The sequence below is a fragment of the Anolis carolinensis genome, chromosome 3, assembly GCF_035594765.1.
Source record: "Anolis carolinensis isolate JA03-04 chromosome 3, rAnoCar3.1.pri, whole genome shotgun sequence".
NCBI classification, from domain to species: domain Eukaryota; kingdom Metazoa; phylum Chordata; class Lepidosauria; order Squamata; family Dactyloidae; genus Anolis; species Anolis carolinensis.
The window spans coordinates 281,081,701-281,106,461 of record NC_085843.1 but is presented as its reverse complement, the minus strand read 5'-3'; the positions used below and the strand labels follow the sequence as shown (position 1 = coordinate 281,106,461).

Sequence of the window (24,761 nt, the reverse complement as noted above, 5' to 3'; positions counted from 1 at the left end):
TATAACCCATTTATAATGGACTTAATGTCAGGGGAAAACCTTTACCCTTTACCTTAACTACCACCAATTCCTCAATACTTTATTTCCCATACCACCATACTTCACCACAGCAACGTGTGGCCGGGCAGCTAGTATATATACAGTAGAGTCTCACTTATCCAACTCTCACTTATCCAATGTTCTGGATTATCCAACACATTTTTGTAGTCAATGTTTTCAATACATCGTGATATTTTGGTGCTAAATTTGTAAATACAGTAATTACAACATGGCATTACTGCCTATTGAACTACTTTTTCTGTCCAGTTTGTTGTATAACATGATGTTTTGGTGCTTAAGTTGTAAAATCATAACCTAATTTGATGTTTAATAGGCTTCTCCTTCATCTCTCCTTATTATCCAACATATTCGCTTATCCAACGTTCTGCCGGCCCGTTTATGTTGGATAAGTGAGACTCTACTGTATATATATATATATATAGGTAATCTTCATGCATCAGATACCACAATGTGATTCTGATCTATGCTGACTTCAATTGGGTCTGAAGCCCCTAATGGTCTCTTCCCAATCCAACACAATCCTCTCCCTCCCTTTCGTTTTTCCGAGAGCACCGCAATGTTCCTTCCCAAGCTAATGGGGCAATTTCTTTCGCATTACATGTATTTGTCCAATTTGGCGGAGCGTCGCAAGCTTGAGAGCGCGAGAGAGAAGCACAGGCTGGCGGCTCCTAAAGATTAGCTGATGGGTGTCTCCGCGGTGTTCCTCTGCGATGTGTCCCCGAGGCAGAGCGCCGCATCTCGCTTTGATACATTTGCTCACAGCCATCGGGCCAATTGTTTAATGCACCTGGGAGGGCTCCAGCGGTGCTTGATATGGATCTCACGTCGGGCGTGTGACATCGCGGCTGATTTCCCCTTCATCCATTCTCTCCTACCAGCCCAAAACAATTCCCCGGCTTCTCTCTCAGGGATTAATAGTGGCCACTGGCTGTTTTGCCACTTCCAGAGGAAGGAGGAACACCATGGGCAAAACTTGGGCCCTCCGGGTGTTTTGGACTCCAACTCCCACAATTCCTAACAGCCTACCGGCTGTTAGGAATTGTGGGAGTTGGAGTCCAAAACACCCGGAGGGCCCAAGTTTGCCCATGTCTGTTCCAAACATTAGCTTGGCAGTTTGGTTGGAATTAATTACTGGTAGGAGCTGAGCTCTGTCATTTTTAAACTAAGGCTGGATGGCCATTTGTCAGGAGGGCTTGAATTGTGTGTTCCTGCAGGCAGAAGAGGGCCAGGCTGTGGCGCAGCTGGTTAGTAGCCAGCAGCAATAAATCACTACTGATCAAAAAGTCATTGGTTCAAAGCCCGGGTCGGGATTAAGCTCCCGACTGTTAATGGCATAGCCTGTTGTCCACCTAAGCAGCTCGAAAACCGTTGCTGCTGTGAGTAGAGAACACTAGGTACCGCTTAATGCGGGGAGGCTAATTTAACTTAATTTAACTGTCCCCGCGTTCTCTTTACTCACTTTGATTTTATCTGCTTAGATTTTAAAGTACAGTAGAGTCTCACTTATCCAAGCTAAACGGGCCGGCAGAAGCTTGGATAAGCGAATATCTTGGATAATAAGGAGGGATTAAGGAAAAGCCTATTAAACATCAAATTAGGTTATGATTTTACAAATTAAGCACCAAAACATCATGTTATACAACAAACTGGACAGAAAAAGCAGTTCAATACGCAGTAATTTTATGTTGTAATTACTGTATTTACGAATTTAGCACCAAAATATCACGATATATTGAAAACATTGACTACAAAAATGGCTTGGATAATCCAGAACCTCGGATAAGCGAGGCTTGGATAAGTGAGACTCTACTGTATTGTTTTATTATATTGTTTTTGCTTTTGTTGAAATGTTTTAATTTTTTTTCTTTCTTTTCCTTTTTTCTGTTTTAATGTTGTGTATGTAATGTTGCTGTGTCGTTGTTGGGCTTGTCCCTGTTGTAGCCGCCCTGAGTCCCCTAGGGGAGATGGGGTGGGATATAAGAATAAAGTTTATTATTTATTATTATTATTAATTTACGACACCATAAAGCTCCCGGCATGCGAAAAGCAATGAGGAAGTACTACCATCAAAAGGACTCGGTGTCACAGTGGATGATGAAGCGGCAGTTCCTCCGTGGCTGGAATCGAGCATATCCTCATGAAGCCAGAAGCTGAAAAATGTTAAATTGCCTCTATTGTCTGTATTTTGTATGTCTAATAATGGCATTTAATGTTTGCCATGTACTGTATATGTGCATTGTAATCTACCCTGAGTCCCTTTTGGGATGAGAAGGGCGGAATATAAATACTGAAAATAAATACTGAAAATAAATGGACTGGATGGACCAGGGGGGTGTCTTCAACTCTAGGATCTTATCAACAAAAGGGGTTGGAACACCTCAAAGGTATATCACCAGCTGAATTACTGACCACTAGAGATGTGCAAAGTGGTTGAAATACAATTAGCGATTAATTTTGGAGATTTGGATGGCCACCCACTTCATTTCGTAAAGATTCGGAGGGATCCAGTTTCGATTAGTAATCCAAATCTTCGAAGCCTCATAACTGTTCCATTAGCAGGAATTGGGAAAATTTAGAGGCTAGTGTCTCAGTAATTTTCATGGCTATCATGATGAAACTTGGCAGACTTGTAGGCAACAATTATGACTTTAAGCCTGCCAAGTTTCAGATCATTTTGGTCATCCACTGATTTTTAGGACATTTTAAAAGATTTTACTATTGTTTTAAAAAAACTACAAATTGTGGCACACAGAGCCACAGATTCATAGAGCTTGAAAAGACTGAAGTTACTGACCTTTCCCTCCCATTCTGTTACCAGGGTACTAACTTCCAGAACCCCCTACCCCAACCCATTATAATAAAAAGCAGTGTTTTCCATTCCTGATTTTTGTACAGCACCTACAGCTGTCGCGGTCTGTAAAACTCTTTAAACAGTTTACGTTGGGCTCTTACGTGAAGCACCTTAAGAAGAACCCTTCAAAATCACGCACGGCGCTGCAAACATGCAAAAGTTAAAATACAATTAAGCCAGCGACAGTATGAAGAGCTATTTAAAAACGTATCCATTAAAAAGCAGCAGACAGTACAACGCAATATTAAACGCTCTTTCCCTACAAACAATCAGTTCCGCAAGGCCTGTTGGAACATAGAAGTCTTCATTTGCTGCTCGAAGGACAAGAAGGAAATGAGCCGGTCTCACTTCTCTAGGGAGGGAGTTCCGGATGCATGCAGGCAGCCCAGGCTCAAGACCCATTAGCTTGTGCCTCTCAGCATCTAGCATTGAGAAAGATACCACTTTGGACAATGGGTATTGTACAATTAGACCTCTGTATCCACGGATTCTGCATCCACATATTCCACAGCTTGAAAAATCCACAAAGTGAACCTCATTATACTACACCATTGCATATAATGAGCATTAACAGATTCTTTTATAATCCATAAAAGTTGCTGGAACTAAATCCCAGCAGATACCAAGCACTTACTGTAAAGTCTTTATGATTTGGAGCCACTGATGGACTAATTCTCTATGCATCTGTTTTTGTTATAGTGTTGCATCCCTAGGCTGCATAGGCACCTTAAAACAGCACTGGTGTTGTGACTCAGTTGGAGTCTCAGAGTGACTCTGATGGGGATTGTGGGATGCAGGTTCCAGATGTTCAAGATGATGGGATTCCAGTTCAAGATGACTCGGATGAGAATTATGGGATTCAGGTTCAAGATGACTCGGATGGGAATTATGGGATTCAGGTTCAAGATGACTCGGATGGGAATTATGGGATTCAGGTTCAGAGTGTCCCTGTTGTGAGAGATGAGGAGCAGGAAGGTATTACCACGGCAGGGAATGGTGGAGATGATACTGAAGCTAGCCAGGTGCAAAGGGAGGATAGCTCCCAGCTAGATAGCTGTGATGTCCCAGAGACCCTCGGGCCATGACCCTGTATTCGTTGCGGACCAGAGCAACGAGGATATGGGGTTTATGCCAAATCAGCAAGATTCTGTCCCCTTCCAGATGCTCCCTGTTGACAGTTCGAGCCCGAAGCTCATTAAAAAAGCCCTTGAAACTGAGCCTGTTCCCAGCGGTTCCCCTCCCTTTGATAGGAGGCTGTTTTGGGAAACAAGTCACTTGGAGAAGGCTAACTTATGGAGAAGCGCGAGATTGGCAGCCAGAGAAACCTCTGACTAACCCGTTTCCCTTGAGAGTTTCCAGGGAGGCTCGCATCTGGCGGAGATGTTGTCTCTAGCCAGTTTTTCCCTTGGGAAAAGTGTTGGACACCTGTTTTGAAGGGAGATTTGAAGTTCCTTAAAAGTTCTGCGCGCTGGCTAGCCAGGGCAGTGTCAACGTGTCAGTTGGAGGATTAACTTCGCTTCTAGTTCCTTGTGGCGCGCTACTCTCAAGTAGACCGGGCGATGCGACTCGCCTTCTAGTCAAGTCTGGTCCACGTTTGGATCCACTATCTTCAGCCTTGCCTTGCCTTGTCTCCTTGCCTTGCCTTGAACTCCTTTGCCTTGGACTAGCTTCCTGAGACTCTTGCAAAAGACCTGGATTATTCCCCACTCAAACTGCTTGGAAGTTTGAGTGTGTTTCGGTTAATTGGATTATCATCTTTAAACTCTAATACTGGACATTGGACTTTATAATACTGGACTATATTTGACCTTTCCCAGAAGGTGTATTGTTGGACTATATATTCTGCTTATTTTTGTTTTATTTCTTCAATTCTTTAATAAAGATATTAGATTGTTTATTGGCTTTGGTGTCTGGTTTCCAGTGCTCACGCAGCCTAGAGTATCACAATAGCATGCAGACAGAGGCTGCTGCTAACGAGCTGTCTGGCCTTGACCAAACAGCATCTCTGGACCGAGCTGGCCGTTTGGAATTCCGAGTTCACAGGAGTGTCAGAATAGCAAACAAGAGAGAGGTCAGAGGCCAAAGAAATGCCTTCATGCTATGCAGGGAATATTAAAGGGTGTGCTGAGAGACAAACTTTTGTTAAAAGCAACATCTCATTTGGAGTCAAGAAGCAATCTCTTGCTTTCCTGGATTTCCTTGCAGTTTTGTGTATTCAAGTTCATGGGACCTTGTCATGCATTCATGGAACCTTGCTTTACGCCCAATGTTTTCTTGGATTAATCTCTATAGCTTTGATTTTTGCAACAATCTTTTGGAACTTTACTTTTGCTTTTAAGAACTACTTATTTCCTATCTTCTAATAAACTACAAAAGACTATAACCTGTGTGCAGCCTGGTGTATTTAGCTAGGTGCAGCTAACTTGAGGTGTGACAACTGGAGCCCCAGAATATAAGCAAACAAGCTGTTTATTGAAGGTTATAAGTAAGCACAAGCAAATAAAGTTCAGAGTCAATAAAATGGGTGTAAATCCTTAAGAGCATTGTACTTAAAAATCTTGAAGCAAAAGTCTAAGAGAGTCACTCCAAAACATAGTCCAAACCAGATATTGAACTCAGTTCCACGAAAGGCATCAAGAATAGTCCAAACAAGATTCAGTTCCAAGGCATGAGACAAACTGGAACCACAGGCAACAAGACTAGAATAAAGGATCAAACTCCAAAGTAATCCAAGTAATAGAAATCCAAACGGCAAAGCTACTGGAACATTCAACTGGATTCAAAGGAAAAACAAGGCTGGAACTTGAAGCAAAATCCACGGCTGCAAGAATATACAGGAGCACAGAGCAAAGATCTCTCTTGAACTGCAATGTTGCCTCCTCTGCTATAGCAGAGAAGAACCAGGCATTTAAGGAAAATCCAAGGTCTTTCTTTCATGAGAAAACTACTCATTAGAGCGCTTCAAAAGGAGTTTACTTTCCCTTAAACATTCTCATTCCCTCCTTCGATGAGTTATTGCTCCCCTCCTGTCAAACTCATTATCCTCATCTAAACTAAAATGTCCATCTGACACCCAGAATGCAGTTTAAAATGCCTGCTTGCAACCATTCTGTCTCTGGTCCCAGAATCCACTGGAACAGACCCTGGCTGCATCTCAGGCCCAAACCCAAAGTCCTCTGGCAAAGCTGGCTGCATCTCAGGCCCAAACTCTGGCTGCATCTCAGGCACAAACCCAGGGTCCTCTGGCAAATCAGGTGCAGGGACAATGACTGGCTGAATGGGCCCAAGCTCAGGCCCAGGCTGAGCTACAACATATAGGTTCTCTGGGCCATTTAGACATACAAGCAACCAGATGAAAGTGTTTTCACGGCAAGATTTGTTCAGAGGCGGTTTGTCATTGCTTTCCTTAGAAGCTGAACATATGTGACCAGAGATCATTGCCCTTCTATTAAGGAGTGTTTTGTGTAAGGTCACCCATTGGGTTTCCATGGCTGAGCAGGGATTCAAACCTTAGTCTCCCTATGCTGCAGTTCAAAATGCAAACTACAATGTTACATCATCAGAAAGCAAAGGTGTCATTGTCTCAGCCACTCATGTAGGTGATTTTGGAGTATCTCTGGAGTCCAGTTAAAGGTTATTCAATTTGTGTTGTATACAGAATCCTCCCCTCTCTTTTCCTTCCAGGGATATGCCTCAATTTACCTCAATATTTCCTTCCAGGGATATACCTCAATCTATCTCTCCAGCAGCTTCAGCTCACACCAGACAGCTAAACCTCTCTGGATGTCTCGTCACAATTCAAGGGTAGCACTTCTTCCTAAACTGTATGCTTCTTGCTTGCCTTTATAGTGAGTTAATCAGACGCCCATGAAAAATGGCCAAAGCAATGATATTACTCCATCCTACCTGGACGCTCACTGCCTTTTTGTCCCTGTCCCAACTCACCTCTGTAAGGACCGTCTACAAATTACAACTGGGACAAATTGTGGCTCTTGGGCTCTTTCTGCACCGATAAATCCACATTATCTGCTTTGAGCTGGATTATAGGAGTCTATACTGCCATATAATCCATGGGCTGTGGCGCAGGCTGGTGAGCAGCCTGCTGCAATAAATCACTCTGACCATGAGGTCATGAGTTCGAGGCCAGCCTGTGGCGGGGTGATCACCCGTCAATTAAAAAAAAAAATAGCCCCTGCTCGTTGCTGACCTGACAACCCGAAAGATAGTTGCATCTATCAAGTAGGAAATAAGGTACCACTTATAAAGTGGGGAGGCTAATTTAACTAATTTATGATGTTGGAATGAGGAAGTGCCGACACAGTGGATGATGAAGCAGCTGCTCCCCCCCGTGGCCAGAATCGAACATCCCCTCAGAAGAAGTTTAAATTGCCTCTGTGTCTGTCTCTGTCTCGGTTCTATGTGTATATGGGCATTGAATGTTTGCCCTATATGTATATAATGTGATCCGCCCTGAGTCCCCTTCGGGGTGAGAAGGGCAGAATATAAATACTGTAAATATATAAATAAATAAATTCAAAGCAGATAATCTGGATTTTATATGGCAGTGCAGAAGGGGCTTCGGTTAGGCTCAAAAGTGCTACAAGATCCCTTTGCATCATTGGTGTCACCTGCCACATAATTTCCTTCTGGAGTTCCATCTCCCATTCTTCTGGAGTTAGTATCACCAAGATCTCATGTTCTTAGCTGGCCACAGAGCAATGCCAACAAAGGAGGTGTGCACACCATCTTGAGAACATCCACATTATAAAGCAGCAACCAAAGGTGTGACAGCCATTCAACTCACCTGCACAAGAACCCAGGAGAAGACCACGGCCACCCAAGGGTTCCCACTCCGGGATGTCTTCTTGGCCGGTGAAAGAGCCTTGCCTTTGACAGGAGAGGAGAGAGACAGAGAGGGGAAGTCAGCAAAATGCATTAAACTGACAGCTAGGAGTATACAGGACTACAACAGAACACATTTGCAGGTTATAGTCTCCACTTCTGAAGAATCAATCACTCATGGATTTGATTGATATGTTCTCTCAAGGAATCACTAGGTCCTTCATTATGATGGTCAACTTCCAAAAAAAGCTGACCATAGGGTTGCACTGGAGGACTGAGATATTCTTTGAGAGAACTTCTCAGTGTCTAGGTCAAGCATGGGCAAACGGCACTCCATGTGTTTTGGACTTCAACTCCCACAATTCCTAACAGCCTAACAGCTATTAGGAATTGTGGGAGTTGGAATCCAAAACACTCGGAGGGCCAAAGTTTCTGCTGCCCTGGATCTTGCTAGAAAAAACAAATTTTAATTATTATTATTATTATTATTATTATTATTATTATTATTATCATCATACTTTTATCTCAGGAAACAAGAATCAAGTGTTTTTTTTAATTGTGATATTTCAACTTTCAGGTTGATCTTGTGCCCCAAAACACAGTCAAAGCGGAGGGCTGTCCATATATCCATTAGGAGACATTGCTGCACTTCTCTGTCAATTATCTGGCTAGCTTAAAGGATTAAAAAAAAAAACATTTCGACACTAATGATGGTCCTCATTAAATAGGTACCAGATTAAACAATTAAAACTGACATGGGTATCATCAGTGCTTTGTATCCAGGGATTCTGTATCCACAGATTCAATTATCTATAAAAAAAATGAACCTTAGAATCATAGAATCACAGAGTTGGAAGAGACCTGGTGGGCCATCCAGTCCAACCCCTTTCTGCCAAGAAGCAGGAAAATCACATTCAAAGCACCCCAGACAGATGGCCATCCAGCCTTAAAAGCCTCCAAAGAAGGAGCCTCCACCACAGTCCAGGGCAGAGAGTTCCACTGCTAAACAGCTCTATCTCACAATGCAGAAGTTCTTCTTAATGTTGAGGTGAAATCCCCTTTCCTGTAGTTTGAAGCCATTGTTCCATTGTCTCCAAGACAGCAGAAAACAAGCTTGCTCCCTCCTCCCTATGACTTCCCCTCACATATTTCTACATGGCCCTCTCCATGTTTCCTCTCAGCCTTCTCTTCTGCAGGCTAAACATGCCCAACTCTTTAAGCCACTCCTCATAGGGCTTGTTCCTCAGATACTTGATCATTTTAGTCGCCCTGGACACCTTCTAGCTTGTCAACATCTTCCTTCAATTGCAGTTTGGTGTCGTCTGCAAACTTGATGATCATGCCTTCTAACCTTTCATCTAAATCATTAATAAAGATGTTGAACAGAACCGGGCCCAGGACAGAACCCTGCATGTGGCACTCTGCCTTGATTTTGCCACTTTATTTAAGGGACATCATTTTATTACACAATTGTATAAACAGCTTCAGTTGCCTTATCCAAACTTATAATCATTTTCGCTCAAAGTAAACAGATGTGTATTTGCCCAGACATTTTACACTCCTTTTATTGACTCCATCTCTAGTATACCTTTACAATTTTACTGTTTTATGAAAAACTGTGTCATGCGTTGCATTGGCATTACTATATTTTGTTTTGATTACTATATTGTGTTATATAGTATTATGGTGAATTTTGATTACTGTGCACTGCCCTGGAATCTGACAGGATGAAGGAGAGGTTTGTTTTTTTAAATGACACCTCTCTGCCTTCAGGCAATAAACGGGTTTGCGCTCACTCAGTTCTGCACCATCAACAGCGGCAGCAAAGTCAACAGGATTTCGAGACCATTTCCTCAATAGGCATATTTATTTCATGGGGTAAGGTAGTATGTTCACAAGCAGCTATGATACTTTAAAAAAAGAACCCCAAACCGCACAGAAGAGATGGGTTTTGGGGAAAGAAGGGCAAACATCAGCTTTGTGGAATTTGCATTTTTAGAACTAGCTTACGGAGGTCCACCACCAAGAGACAAGTCCAAAATACATTTCGTCGAAGGCTTTAATGGCTGGAATCACTGGGTTGCTGTGAAGTTTCTGAGCTGTCTGGCCATGTTCCAGAATCATTCTCTCCTGATGTTTCGCCCACATCTATGGCAGGCATCCACAGAAGTTGTAAGGTTTGTTGGAAACTAAGCAAGTGGGGCAGTAGAGTCTCACTTATCCAACACTCGCTTATCCAACATTCTGGATTATCCAACGCATTTTTGTAGTCAATGTTTTCAATACATCATGATATTTTGGTGCTAAATTCGTAAATACAGTAATTACTACATAGCATTACTGCGTACTGAACTACTTTTTCTGCCAAATTTGTTGTATAACATGATGTTTTGGTGCTTAATTTGTAAAATCACAACCTAATTTGATGTGCAATAGGCTTTTCCCTAATCCCTCCTTATTATCCAACATATTCACTTATCCAACGATCTGCCGGCCCGTTTATGTTGGATAAGTGAGACTCTACTGTATATATATCTGTGGAATAATGCCCAGGGTGGGAGAAAAAACTCTCGTCTGCCTGAGGCAACTATGAATGTTGCAATTGGCCACCTTGATTAGCACAGAATGGCCTTGAAGCTTCAAAGTCTGGCTGCTTATTGCACGGGGGAATCCTTTGTTGGGAGGTGTTAACTGGCCCTGATTGTTTCCTATCTGGAATTTATTTATTTACAGTATTTATATTCCGCCCTTCTCACCCCGAAGGGGACTCAGGGCGGATTACAATGAACACATATATGGCAAACATTCAATGCCAATAGACAAACAACATTCAGTTTTAGACAGACACAGAGGCATTTTTTAACATCTTTCCAGCTTCACGATTTCCGGCCACAGGGGGAGCTGTTGCTTCGCCGTCCATTGGTGGCTGTTCTTCCTCATTCTTTTCCTCGTGAGCAGTTTTATGGTGTTGTAGATTAGTTAAATTAGCCTCCCGCATAAAGCGTCCCTAAATTTTCCCTACTTGACAGATGCAACTGTCTTTCGGGGCTGCTAGGTCAACAGCAAGCCGGGGCTATTTTTTTTTTTTTTTTATGGTCGGAGGCTTAACCCGACCCGGGCTTCGAACTCATGACCTCTCGGTCAGTAGTGATTTATAGCAGCTGGTTACTAGCCAGCTGCGCCACAGCCCGGCCCCTGTTTTCCCCTGTTTTCTGAGTATTGTTCTTTATTTACTGTCCTGATTTTAGAACTTTTTAAAATACTGGTAGCTAGATTTTGCTCATTCTCATGGTTTCCTCCTTTCTGTTGAAACCATCTACATGTTGGATGGCCATCTGTCGGGGGTGCTTTGAATATGATTTTCCTGCTTCTTGCCAGGGGGTTGGACTGGATGGCCCATGAAGTCTCTTCCAACTCTATGATTCTATGCCTATGGATTTCAACGGCCTCTCTGTGCAGCCTGACATGGTGGGCGTCAGAATGGTCCAGCACCTCTGTGTTCTCAAATAATATGCCATGTCCAGGTTGGCCCATCAAGTGCTCCACTGCTGACCTCCCCAGTTGAACTAGTCTGTAAGGTCCCTCATGTTCCTTGATTCGTGTTTGGGTGATGCGTTTGGTGGTCCCCACACTGACCCGTCCACAACTGCATGGCACACTGTAGGCTTTGAAGCTGCAAGGCTATTCAATGCTAATCAAGGAGGCCAATGGCAATAATCACACCTGCCTCAAGCAGACAATAGTCTTTCTCCCACTCTGGATATCATTTTACAGATATATAAACCCCACTTGCCTGGTATCCAATAGACCTCACGACCTCTGAGGATGCCTGCCATAGATGTGGGTGAAATGTCAGGAGAGAATGCTTCTGAAACATGGCCATACAGTCCAGAAAACTCACTGCAACCCAAAGTCCAAAATAGTGGTTGAACAGATGAATCCCACTATGCATTTCAGCCCTTTCTCATAAGCCTGCTTATATGAGTACATCCTCAGGATCTACAGGAATGGTATCCATAGTTTCACTTATCCACATCTTAAAAAATATGTTTTCTCTAGGCATTTCCAGGTCCTGTAGCATTATTTGATACCAAGCTTCGACCACTTGTTCCACGGAACTCGAAATATGGGGAAAATGTGCCTATAGTCCCTAGGCGCAAATATGTATGTGTGTATTCATATCAATATTTTATGGTTCAGATTAAAATTAGGGGCCGTGATAGCACAGCAGGTTAAACTGATAGCTGCAAGACATCTGCTGACCTATTGAGATCTGTTGGCAGTTCGAAGCCGTGAGTCGGGGTGAGCTCCCACTGTCAGCCAACCTAGCAGTTCAAAAGCATGCAATGTGAGTAGATCAATAGGTACCGCCTTGGCGAGAAGGTAAAAGAGGTGCCACGTGCAGACATGCCAGCAACACAATTATAAACAGCCCTGAGAATTGCATATTTGCAAATATTATTAGTACAGTAGAGTCTCACTTATCCAAGCCTCACTTATACAAGATTCTGGATTATCCAAGGCATTTTTGTAATCAATGTTTTAATATATCATGATATTTTGGTGCTACATTCGTAAATACAGTAATTACAACATAACATTACTGCGTATTGAACTACTTTTTCTGTCAAAATTGTTGTATAACATGACGTGTTGGTGCTTAATTTGTAAAATCATAACCTAATTTGATGTTTAAAAGGCTTTTCCTTAATCCCTCCTTATTATCCAAGATATTCGCTTATCCAAGGTTCTGCCGGCCTGTTTAGCTTGGATAAGTGAGACTCTACTGTATTATTATTATTATTATCAGCCCTGAGAGTAGCATACTTGCAAATATTATTAGTATTACTGTTAGTATTTATATCCTGCCTTTTCTGTCCCAAAGGATACTCGAAATAGCTACCATTAAAAATCATAACCATGTGTAAATTAAAACCTAAAGTGTATAAATATCAAAACATAAATAAATATAGGATTATTAAAAATGCACAATTAAAACTAATAAAACAATTAAAAACCCATTAAGCTGCACAAAAGACAGCACCCTCTGGGCTTTCTTCTTTAAAAGGCCTGACTGAAAAGAAAGGTTTTCTTTCTCTGCTGCTGAAAGGATAGCAAATATGGCATTATTATCCTCCCAGATTTGTTTGGTTGCATGCTGCTAAATACTCATGCCTGGTGTGGATTACATCTCACCATGTTAAAATAGTGGATGTGGCTCTTAGAGACATGCTGCATTATCACAGGATGTCTATGCCCTACACCACCGGAGAAATTATACTATTTAGCCGGTATTGCACCACTGACATCCGTCGGGATGTAGAAACCAGTAATGAAAGAATCGAGGCAGTGACATCTCCAGCCCATCCTCTGTTTGGATATCAGCCAACATTTCAATGTCTTAAATCAAGAAACAGCTTTCTAAGATCTACAGAGATAATCACAGGAACACCTCAGCAAGCAAGAGTCCAAAAGTGGCAGGCAAAAATCCAGAATCTCAATCAGTGACTGTTACCGGATGAGAAACTTCTTTCTGGGCACACAGAAGACTGGGCAACTTGAAAGGCACTGAACAGACTGCACTTTGGCACCACAAAATGCAGAGCCAATCTGCCTTTTAAAAAAAAAATGCATTATAACTCAGTCAATCAGTAGCCTTTATTTTGGTCAACAAACCATTGGCTAGGATCAAGTTACAATACAATGATGAAATACAGCATTTGAGTAATTTATGACATTGCATTTGGTTTATGGTTAATAACAAGTATATCCAATCTCTATTGGTTATTTGACTATCTTTATAATCTAAAACAAAAACTGATTACAGATTAGTAAACCGTCCCCTAGGTACTCTTTGTTATGCTCTCAACACTTACAGATTTTTCATGAAGCACTTACGGCTTTTTGCTGCTGAAAAGAGAAATTTAGCCACCTGCTCCGTTACCCTTTTGTCAAGATCAGACAGTAAATTTGGGGTTCTTCCTGGCCATTTAGTGAGTAGAGGGGATATTAACCTTAATCTATTTATTATTTTATTATTTATTGCATGCATTTATACCCCGCCCTTCTCCCCGAGGGGACTCAGAGCGGCTTACATTCTGCCACGAGGGCCAGCAACAAATCTATATATATAAAAGAGTGATGGCATCACGGCGACCCACAAAACAACAAAACTACAGGCCCCCCAACCTCGAAATTTGACAACACAACCCATCATCCACGCCTCTAGGTTGATACAACAAAAAGAAAAGAAAAATAAAGTCCTAATTAGAGGGAGAGGAATAACTGCTTTTATCCAATTGCTGCCAGTTAGAAGGCTAAGCTCCTCCAACTTGGTCTCCTAGCAACCCAATAAAAAATAATAAAAAACACTAAAAAAGAATTAAAAACACTAAAAGATTAATACAATAAAATACTATAATAACAGAAAATAACTAAAAATAATACAAGAAAATAATAAAATATAATAAATAAAAAGATAACTTGCAATAAAATTAATCAAAAAAATACAAATAACGTCAAATAAAAATTACACAACAATTTTTAACCAATACCACCACCACTTTGCCACAGCAACGCGTGGCCGGGCACAGCTAGTATACTATAAAACAAAACAATTAAAACATGATAAAACATGATAAAAAGTATACAAAAATTAAAACGCTGCAAGGCAGCGATATTGCACCATCCTCAGTCATTCACTATCCTCAGTCATTCACTATCATCTTTGTAAATTGTACAAATAAAAAGTACATGTATTACAGTTTCGACATTACTCTCCCCGCAAGGGCATGCTCTGTGTTCGTATTTAGTGCCTTTGTATCTACCCTCTAGTATGGCTGATTTGAGTGCATTGAATCTGGCCCAGCTAAAAGCAAGGCGAAATTTTGGTATATTTAAGTTTTCTAGATATTTAGCACCTCCCATAGAATTAAATGTTAGGCCTAGAGTCAATGGGGAGCATGTGGAGCGCGCCCGAGTCATTGAGGTCTGTTTGTCTATGTCACTAATTCGCTCTGCTAAGATCTTCACAGTCTTTTTATACTCAAAACCCCTCAGTATATTCTCTGAAAGCCCCAATTGCCTAAACTTCTCATTTAATGCTTTGATTTGGTGGGATTTGAAGATGTCTTTTTGAATCAAATATGTATATCCCGCTTCAGGTCCTTTGAATATCCTCTCAATCCAATATCCTAGGGCCCTTCTCCACGCTGTTGATTCCAATGAGGCTGTTCCTGATTCAAGTCTTAAAACAGCAGATGGAACACAATTGGGGACAGCAAACAGTTTTCTAAGGAACCCTGATTGAACTTGTTCAGCTTTAGATGAGAAGCCTGTGATCCAAACAGGAATTGCATAAAGAAGCTGGGCTGTTACCTTTGTTTGGAAAACCTTTATTGCAGCGGGGATATATTGACCACCTTTTGTGTAGAAAAAGTGTATTACAGCTTTACTACTGGATAAAGCATTTTGTATTGCCATTTTTTGATGACATCCCCAGGAACCTGAGGCCTGAAAGGTCACCCCCAGGTGTTTAAAGGAAGAAACTTGTTGTATTAAATACTTGTTGTATTGACCATTAAATAGCCCGGCTTGGTGTTGACCTATGCAGCCCCGAATGACAGTTGCATCTGTCAAGTAGGGAAATTTAGATATGCTTTATGCGGGAGGCTAGTTTAACTAATTTGAAACATCATAAAAACTGCCAGGAAACCACGAGGAAAGGAATGAGGAAGTACAGCCACTAGTGGACGGTGAAGCAACAGCTCTCCCTGTGGCCGGAATTGTGAAGCTGGAAAAAAATGTTAAATGCCTCTGTGTCTGCCTATACTGTATGTTGTTTGTCTGTTGGCACTGAATGTTTGCCATATATGTGTTCATTGTAATCCACCCTGATTCCCCTTCGGGGTGAGAAGGGCGGAATATAAATACTGTAAATAATAAATAAATAAATAAATAAATAAATAAGTATTAAGTTTTCTCCTATATACCAGTTATGTCTGGCTCGCTTTTTTGAGAAAATCATGATTTTGGTTTTACTGTAGTTTATCTTTAGCTGATTTTTCTCACAATATTCGTAGAATGCACTCAGCACTCGCTTGAGTCCTATATTATAACTGTAGCCTCAATTAGCTTCTTGCATGATGAATAAATGAATAAAATAGTCTTCTCAAGTTGCATAGTGTGATGACTCATGGGCCTTGTAGTCCTGTTCCTAGTACTATTGTGGCAGATGAAGATGAAAACATGGGGTTTTCGCCGGTTCAACAAGAACTGGAGTCTCTTCACCTGCAGGATGTTGATGTTTGCCCACAAGAATTCAGCCAAACAGGCCTTGGGCAGAACTCCCCTCCGTTTCCCAGGAAGGAAATTTATTCTAGAGAAAGGGGAGTCAGGGAAGCTAATCGGAGAAGTCTAAGAATCGCTGCCAAACAAATGGCTGATTAGGTCTGCTTCCCTTGGGAAATTCTAAGGAGTCATGCATCTGGACAGAGTTGGGTTTCGCTTCTCCTTCTCTAGGGAAAGAGTTCTGTTGGCGGGAAAACGAGACCCAATATAGGTGTTTGGCGCGAGGGATTCTTTGCGGAGTCAATTGATCAGCTTGAGGAGAGAGATCGTGTGTGGACTTCGTAATCCCAGTTCCTTGCTTTCCGGATCAAGCTTCAAGCCTTGCCCTGTCTCACGGTTTTACCACGGACTCTGTTTCATGCTTCATGTTTGCCTTGTCTCCAGTCACGGATCTAGCCAAGAATCAAGTTTATTTCCAGCCTTGTTGTCAAGCTTCATTGGACTCTAAGACTCTGTTATTTCCCCACACTATTGCTTGGCAAAGTGTGTGTTTCGGTCAAGTGGATTAAAACTTTGAACTCTAATACCATTTATTGGACTATACATTTTTGGACTATATTTGACCTCATTTGAAAGGTCTGCTTCTGAGCTATATTCTTCACTTGTTTTTATTGATTTTATATATTTCTTTAATAAAGATATTAGATAGAGACTGGCCTCTGTGTAAGGTTATTGGTGCTCTGCTGCCAGGGTTCTGACACATAGGTTCAAGAATGAAATAGCAAAATTGTGCTGGAGAAGATGCAGAACGTTAGGAGATTGGAACCATGTGTGGCCATTATGTCCAAAGATACCAAAGTTTTGGGAACTTGGATAAGCCGAATAATAGGCCAAAAAGTCCATTTTAGTAGGGCATTCCTTCTTATCGCCTTATTAAAAAAAAAGAGAGAGAGAATCTCCCGTGTAAAGAATGCAAGGATGGAGACAGTCAAAGTATGGCAAAAATTAGAGAATTTATCAATACAGAATAGATTAAATAGAATATGGGCCATAGCTTTATCTGAAAAATTAACATACAAAGTAAGATTAGAGGGAGGAAAAATAAAAAGAGAATTTGTTTGAGGCTGCAGGGATACCATTTGTCAGCGATATGTGCCAGAGCAAAAGCAAATTAAAACCACGCTGAGATCAAGCGAGATTCTGGATGAATGACTAGGGGAAGATATGACTATTACTAATAAAATTAGGCAATTGATTAGAGCAAAAAGACAGGGAAGTAGGTTATAACAGGCATGGGCAAACTTTGGTCCTCCGGGAGTTTTGGACTTCAACTCCCACAATTCCTAACAGCCTAGCTGCTGTTAGGAATTGTGAGAGTTGAAGTCCAAAACACCTGGAGGGCCCAAGTTTGCCCATGCCTGGATTACATATGATAAAATTCTGTTTTCTATACAACATTCTACGAGGGCTATCCACAAAGTAGGTTACGTTTTGGATTTTAAAAAGGACAAAATATAGGAGAAATCATTTACCATATGCAGCTGAAAGGCACATTCCAATACTACAATCTCATGTAATCCCCATTGAAATCTAGGCATGTTTCATATAGATAAATGAGTTTGAAAAGGTCTGCCCCAGTAAATTTGCCGCCTCTCTCCTCTGTTTCCAACAATAGGGCTGGCAGCGCAGCGTTTTGGCTACGCTGCAGGAAGGGAGAAGGGGGAAGAGCTGAGGACACAAGCGGGGAATTTACTGGAGCAGTACTTTTCAAACTCATTTATCTATATGAAACATGCCTAGATTTCAATGGGGATTACATGAGATTGTAGTATTGGAATGTGTCTTTCAGCTACATATGGTAAATGATTTCTCCTATACTTTGTCCTTTTTAAAATCCAAAACGTAACCTACTTTGTGGATAGCCCTCGTATACAACATACAACTACCTGGATGTTAGAAGTGCATCCCCAGACCAAGACAGCAGCTAAGGACTTTAGGGCATGAACCCACTACAATTGCACTATCATTGACAGCACATACTTACTGGGTTAAGCACCTTCAGTATCACACACCTCTCTTCAATTGGGCCAATTTGCAGTCCCATATTATTACTTCCACACACCCAAGTATCCTTGCCTTCCCACAGTGCGACTGTTTCTTTTTAATTGTGCAATCCCACTTTTTAAATATAATTTTATCTATATATATATATAAAAAGGTAATGAAATTTCGGCCTAGGACAAAACAACAAAACTACACATCCCAGAAACACTAAACTTGGCAGCACAACCCCTCATCCATGCCTCTACATTCATATAACAAAAAGAAAAGAAAAATAAAGTCCTAATTAGAGGGAGAGGAATAATTGTTTTTATCCAATTGCTGCCAGTTAGAAGGCTAAGCTTGGTCTCCTAGCAACCCACTCAGCCCAGGGGACAGGCAGAGTTAGGCCTCACTTAGGCCTCTTCCACACTGCCTATAACATACAGATTATCTGATTTTAACTGGATTATATGGCAGTGTAGACTCAAGGCCCTTCCACACAGCTATATAACTCATTTATAATGGACTTAATGTCAGGGAAAAACCTTTACCCTTTACCTTAACTACCACCAATTCCTCAATACTTTATTTCACCATACTTTGCCATAGCAACGTGTGGCCAGGCACAGCTAGTATAATATAAAACAAAAGGAAAACAGCCACCTTGGGGACATCAAGGAGGGTTGGAGGAGAGGAAGAGAATCCCCATCATAGAATCATAGAATAATAGAGTTGGAAGAGACCACATAGGCCATCTAGTCCAACCCCCTGCCAAGTATGGCTGGTGTCATTTCTCTGTCATTACTCATTACACCAAAGTAATAAAGGTAAAGGTTTTCCCCTGACATTAAGTCTAGTCGTGTCCAACTCTGGGGGTTGGTGCTCATCTCCATTTCTAAGCCGAAGAGCCGGCGTTGTCCATAGACACCTCCAAGGTCATGTGGCCGGCATGACTGCATGGAGCACTGTTACCTTCCCGCCAGAGCAGTATCTATTGATCTACTCGCATTTGCATGTTTTCAAACTGCTAGGTTGGCAGAAGTTGGGGCTAACAGCGGAAGCTCACCCCACTCCAGGATTCAAACTGCCAACCTTTAGGTTAGCAAGTTCAGCAGCTCAGCAGTTTAACCCACTGTACCATGCTCCATATTCTTCTTACATATACTGCATATACTCGAGTATAAGCCTAGTTTTTCAGCCCTTTTTTTAAGACTGAAAAAGCCTCCCTCGGCTTATACTCGGGTGAGGGTCCTGGTTGGTTTATATTTGGGTCAGCTCATACTCGAGAATATATGGTACATTTATTATTTTTCTCTATTATTATTTGTATTATTACATTTATTATTTTTCTCTATTATTGTTGCTACTATTACATTTATTTTACTTATTTTTTATTATTAATAATACATTTATTATTTCACTCTGATCTTATTACCATTATTATGGTATCTGGGGTCCCCAGATGTTTGGGCTTGGGCTGTGGCGCAGGCTGGAGAGCAGCTGCAATGAATCACTGCAATGAATCACTCTGACCAGGAGGTCATGAGTTCGAGGCCCGCTCAGAGCCTATGTTTGTTTGTCTTTGTTCTATGTTAAAAGGCATTGAATGCTTGCCTATATGTGTAATGTGATCCGCCCTGAGTCCCCTTCGGGGTGAGAAGGCGGAATATAAATGCTGTAAATAAATAAATAATAAATTATTGTATTTATTATTTTACTCTATTTATTATTACATGTATTATTTTACTCTATTATTATTAAAAGGATACATAATGGCATTTACATTGAAGAAGATGAGAAGAATGATTAGATCAGAGTTGGACAGTCTTATCTTAAATTTGAGCTTTATGTAAATATTCAAAAACATTTAAACCACTGATACCTCAATTAATGTAATTTTATTGGTATCTATTTTTATTTCTGAAATTTACCACCCTCGGCTTATACTGGAGTCAATGTTTTCCCAGTTGTTGTTTTTTGTGGTAAAATTAGGTGCCTCGGTTTATATTCGGGTCGGTTTATACTCGAGTATATACGGTACTTTAAAAGTTCCAATAAAAGGTATGGAGGAAGTGGACCTAGATATTCCACTTCAACCATACTTTTTATTGGAATTTTTAAAGTAGATTGACAGAAGCTGGGGCTAAAAGCGGGGGCTCACCCTGCTCCCTGGATTCAAACCACTGATCTTTCAGTCAGCAAGTTCAGCAGCTCAGTGGTTTAACCTGCTGCACCACTGGGTGCCAAAGTAGGTGCTGGAAATTTTGCAAAATTGCAAACTATTGACCCACCAACAGTTAGGGATGGAAGAATCACAAGGAGATAGACCAAGAGCAGGATGCACACAATGTGATGGGCCAACTTCAATGCCAATTTGCTTGCGTGATAAAGTCCTTGGTTGATCTTAAGGCACATTCAGACCTTCTAAAAGGAAGAATGAAAAATGTATGTTCTTCAAAGTTACATCTTGCTAGGGCATCTCTTGGGCCCTGAGACAGGAAAGCAGAAGCAGGCTTAGGTGGCCAAGGGTCACTCACCAAAAAGATCGTCCTTGGCCAAAGCATAGAGGATCCTGGAGGCCCCAATCAGGTTGCTCATGGCGGCCGAGAGAGTGGAGCAATAGACACCAATGATGACAAAGGGGGGCCAGATGTTGATGTCCCGCAGGAAGCTGTAGTCTCGCTGGAGGAGGAGCCTGAAGAAAGAATGACAACAGAACCATTGAGTTGGAAGAGAACTCAAGAGCCATTTGGTCCAGTCCCATTCTGCCATGTGGGAATCAAAGCCCTCCTGACACATCTGCCAGCCTCTGCCATCCATCCAACCAGCAGAGAAGAAGAGTCCACCATACTCCAAGGCAGTATTGGTGGAATTTCTGTCTTTGGAGTTAGAATCCTGGTCCATGGAACAGCATCAAACAAGCTTGCCCATCCCCAATATGACACCCTTTCAAGCACTTCAACGTGGCTATCATGTCTCCTCTCAACCTTCCTTTCTCCAAGCTAAACAATTCCTTAAGGCAGTGGTTCTCAACCTATGGGTCCCCAGATGTTTTGGCCTTCAACTTCCAGAAATCTTAACAGCTGGTAAACTGGCTGGGATTTCAGGGAGTTGTAGGCCAAAACATCTGGACACCAACAGGTTGAGAACCACTGCCTTAAGGGATTCATGGTTGCAAGGCCTTTGATCATTCTGGTCACCCTCTGGACACGTTCCCTCTTGAATTGTGGTGCCCAGAACTGGACACAGAGTTATTCCAAGGGAGATCTGACCAATGCAGACATAAATAGAGAGACTATAACTTACCTCAATCTACACCAGGCTAGGGTGAACTTCGGCCCCTCCAGGTGTTTTGGAGTTGAAGCCAAAATTTGCCCATGCCTGATCTACATACTATATTCCTATTAATACAGCCTTGAATTGCATTGGCTTTTTTAGATGCTGCATCATACTATTGACTCATGTTCAGCTTGTGGTCTACTAAGAGTTTTAGGTCTATGTCAGATGAACTGTTTTCAAGTCAAGTCTCACCCTTCATATACCTATGCATTAGATTTTTTCTGACTAAGCTTGCAGCAATACTAGGAATTATTACTTTTTAGGACTCCAGAATCCCTTGACCTGCTTAGGTAGTTGTCTGGGGGATGCTGGGAGTTATGAATCCTCCCAAAAGGAACTATTCCAAACTCTGATCATCTGCTCATCAGGTAAGGAGGCTACGAGGGCTGAATGAAAAGTAATGCCTTCACCTTCATTACTTGGATTTGAATGGGAATATTTTAATAAATTAAATGCAGAAATAATCCTTAGAATGTGCTCTTTAACTACCACTATTCAATTTTCCACATAATCACCAGACAATTGGATAAATTTCTACCAAGTTTTCTGAAGCCATCATGAAAGAAGTTGACACTCTGTTTCCTCAACCAGCGTCTCACAGTTCCCATCGTGCACAGATCTTCTGATAGCCAAGCAAAGCAATAATGTGACCTACACATTCTTGTGAAATGCCGATTATGATTGAAATTTCTATCTGAGTGATACAACGATCGTCCTGAATCAATCTGTCAACCTTTTGCTTGTGAATCTCGGTGGTTGCTGTCACAGGACGTCCAACTCTTTGTCACACAAGTCAGATGTTCCCACCTCGACATCTTTAAACTTACTTGCCCAACAATGCACAGTACTCACATCAACACAATCACCATAAACAGCTTGCATTCTCTGATGAATTTTCTTTGGGATGACACCTTCTGATGTCAAGAATTCAATGACTGCACGTTGCTTAAGTTGCATTGACCAACCATCTGTGCAGGGTTCCATACTTCACCCTTTAACAACACAACCGTTCAATGCTAAGGCTTCCCGCCAAATGGAACTAACTGTAGAGGAGAGTCTACTGAACAAACCAGGACCTGCCACATACCACGACTGCCATCAGATGAGGAGTTACGAAGATGGAGGCATTACTTTTCATTCAACCCTCGTACTTAGCATCTTAATGCAGGAGCTATATTTAACAAACTATTGATCAGTTTGGAGTCACTTGTTGGGTTTTACAAGGCAGCAGCAGCGGCTGATGAAGTCTGCTGGCAGGTGGGTAGAGTCAACCAAATTCAATAAAGGAAATAATAGGCAAGGGAGGCAGGACTTTTGCTAACACATTAAACAATACAAATGGCCAGGCCTTAATTGGATTTTAACAAGAGGCAGTGAACAGGTGGGAGATAAATCAAGCTGGCCTATCCATGCCAGTAACTTTTGGCAATTAATAGGTAATTAGCCCCAAATTGATCATCTTAATTAAGCATCCCCCCCATGCATCACACATAAGGCTTTGCAGCAGGAACCACATCCCACGGACTTCCAGAACGGTGCTCAGTGTTTAAGGACAGGAGATGGAGTTTTTGAGCACCTGGGTACTCAAGGAAGTATGTCCTCCGTGCTCCAACTCACGGCACGGCTCCGGGAATGGAAGAAACAGAACTCCCGAAAGGTCACGTTTCTCAATTACAAACCTTGAAATATCACCTTCTGCCATGCAAAACCGAAATTACATCTTTGCCATTTTTAATTAATAGTTTTCGGTTTTTGTGGGGGTCTTGTGCCTCTAACCCCAGCGTATGTGGATGGCTCACAATAATAATAATAATAATAATAAGAAGAAGAAGAAGAAGAAGACATCACAGTCCTAAACACTTGGGAAGTGTTCGACTTGTGATTTTGTGATACGAAATCCATCATATATATCTCATTTGCTGTGTCGTACTCTGTCTTTGTGTAAATAATAACAACAACAACAACAATAATAATAATTGATGTTGTCACCCCAGGTGACAGTCGCATTGACAAAAAACAACAGGAAAAACTCAGCCGCTATCAGGACCTCAAGATTGAACTTCAAAGACTCTGGCAGAAACCAGTGCAGGTGGTCCCGGTGGTGATGGGCACATTGAGTGCTGTGCCAAAAGATCTCAGCCGGCATTTGGAAATAATAGACATTGACAAAATCACGATCTGCCAACTGCAAAAGGCCACCCTACTGGGATCTGCACGCATCATCCGAAAATACATCACACAGTCCTAGACACTTGGGAAGTGTTCGACTTGTGATTTTGTGATACGAAATCCAGCATATCTAGCTTGTTTGCTGTGTCATAATAAAATAATAATAATAATAATAATAATAATAATAATAATAATAATAATAATAATAATAGGTTTGTGTGTGTGTGTTTTTAGTGTATTGTTTTTAATAATTTGTTTTTCCAGCATCTTAATAAAGCCAAGTTATAAAGGCCTGAAATATCAAGAAGAAAAACAAGAACAGTAATGAGTTATTTGCAGGTTTACCAAGTCTTTTCCCAGTCATTTATACCATGCCGCTCAGGGTGCCTTTTAAATTACACTCATAAAATATCTTATTATATTAATGTTATTTATATAGCAGCACATCAGGGCAGTGGAAACACTGAGCGTACTTCATTGCAAGAGCAATTTCTGACAAATCCATCTGCGCTGGGGAAACGGAGATCAGGATGGCAGATAATAGCAACGGCAGAGGAACTGCTTTTTCCACAGGGTTCTTCTTAGTACCCTGGACTCTAAACAATGGCCATAGGATGGCAGGGAAGTCAAGCAGCCATAGTTGCCCCCCTAAAATTGCTGGAAGGTAGTCAAGTAGAAGCTGGAGCAAGCTGCTTTCCTAGTGTTCCACTGGAAGGAACTGAATATATGCAGGACATAAGTGTTGGTCCAGATGTTAAAATATAAGATCTGATGCATATACCCTGCTAGATGTATGGATTGCAAATTTGCAAGTTGACATCCTGAATCGACTTGGAAAGATTTGATCCCAGAATAGCTTGGAAAGATTTGGACCAAGGATGCATCCCTTTAAGAACAAGGCACTCAACCACTTCTTGATGAAACCAAGAGAAGCTGTTAGTAGTAGTAGTAGTAGTAGTAGTAGATCCTGAATCAACTTGGAAAGATTTGCTCTCAGAATAGCTTGGAAAGATTTAAACCAAGGATGCAGCCCTTTAAGAACAAGGCACTCAACCACTTCTTGATGAAGCCAAGAGAAGCTGTCAGTAGTTGTAGTAGTAGTAGTAGTAGTAATAGAAGAAGAAGATCCTGAATCAACATGGAAAGATTTGATCACAGAATAGCTTGG

General features: G+C 41.4%; 1 protein-coding gene across 1 annotated transcript in view; it reads right to left on the bottom strand.

Moving 5' to 3' along the window:
- Positions 1 to 24,761, bottom strand: part of LOC100565784 (solute carrier family 12 member 9) — a 170,614-nt gene that overhangs the window by 85,631 nt on the left and 60,222 nt on the right. Inside the window, exons 7-8 of the mRNA XM_003225491.4 lie at positions 20,623 to 20,780; positions 7,716 to 7,798 (exon numbers count right to left, since the gene is read on the bottom strand). Of these exons, the coding sequence (XP_003225539.1) occupies positions 7,716 to 7,798; positions 20,623 to 20,780 (241 nt within the window). The remainder of the gene's footprint in view (positions 1 to 7,715; positions 7,799 to 20,622; positions 20,781 to 24,761) is intronic.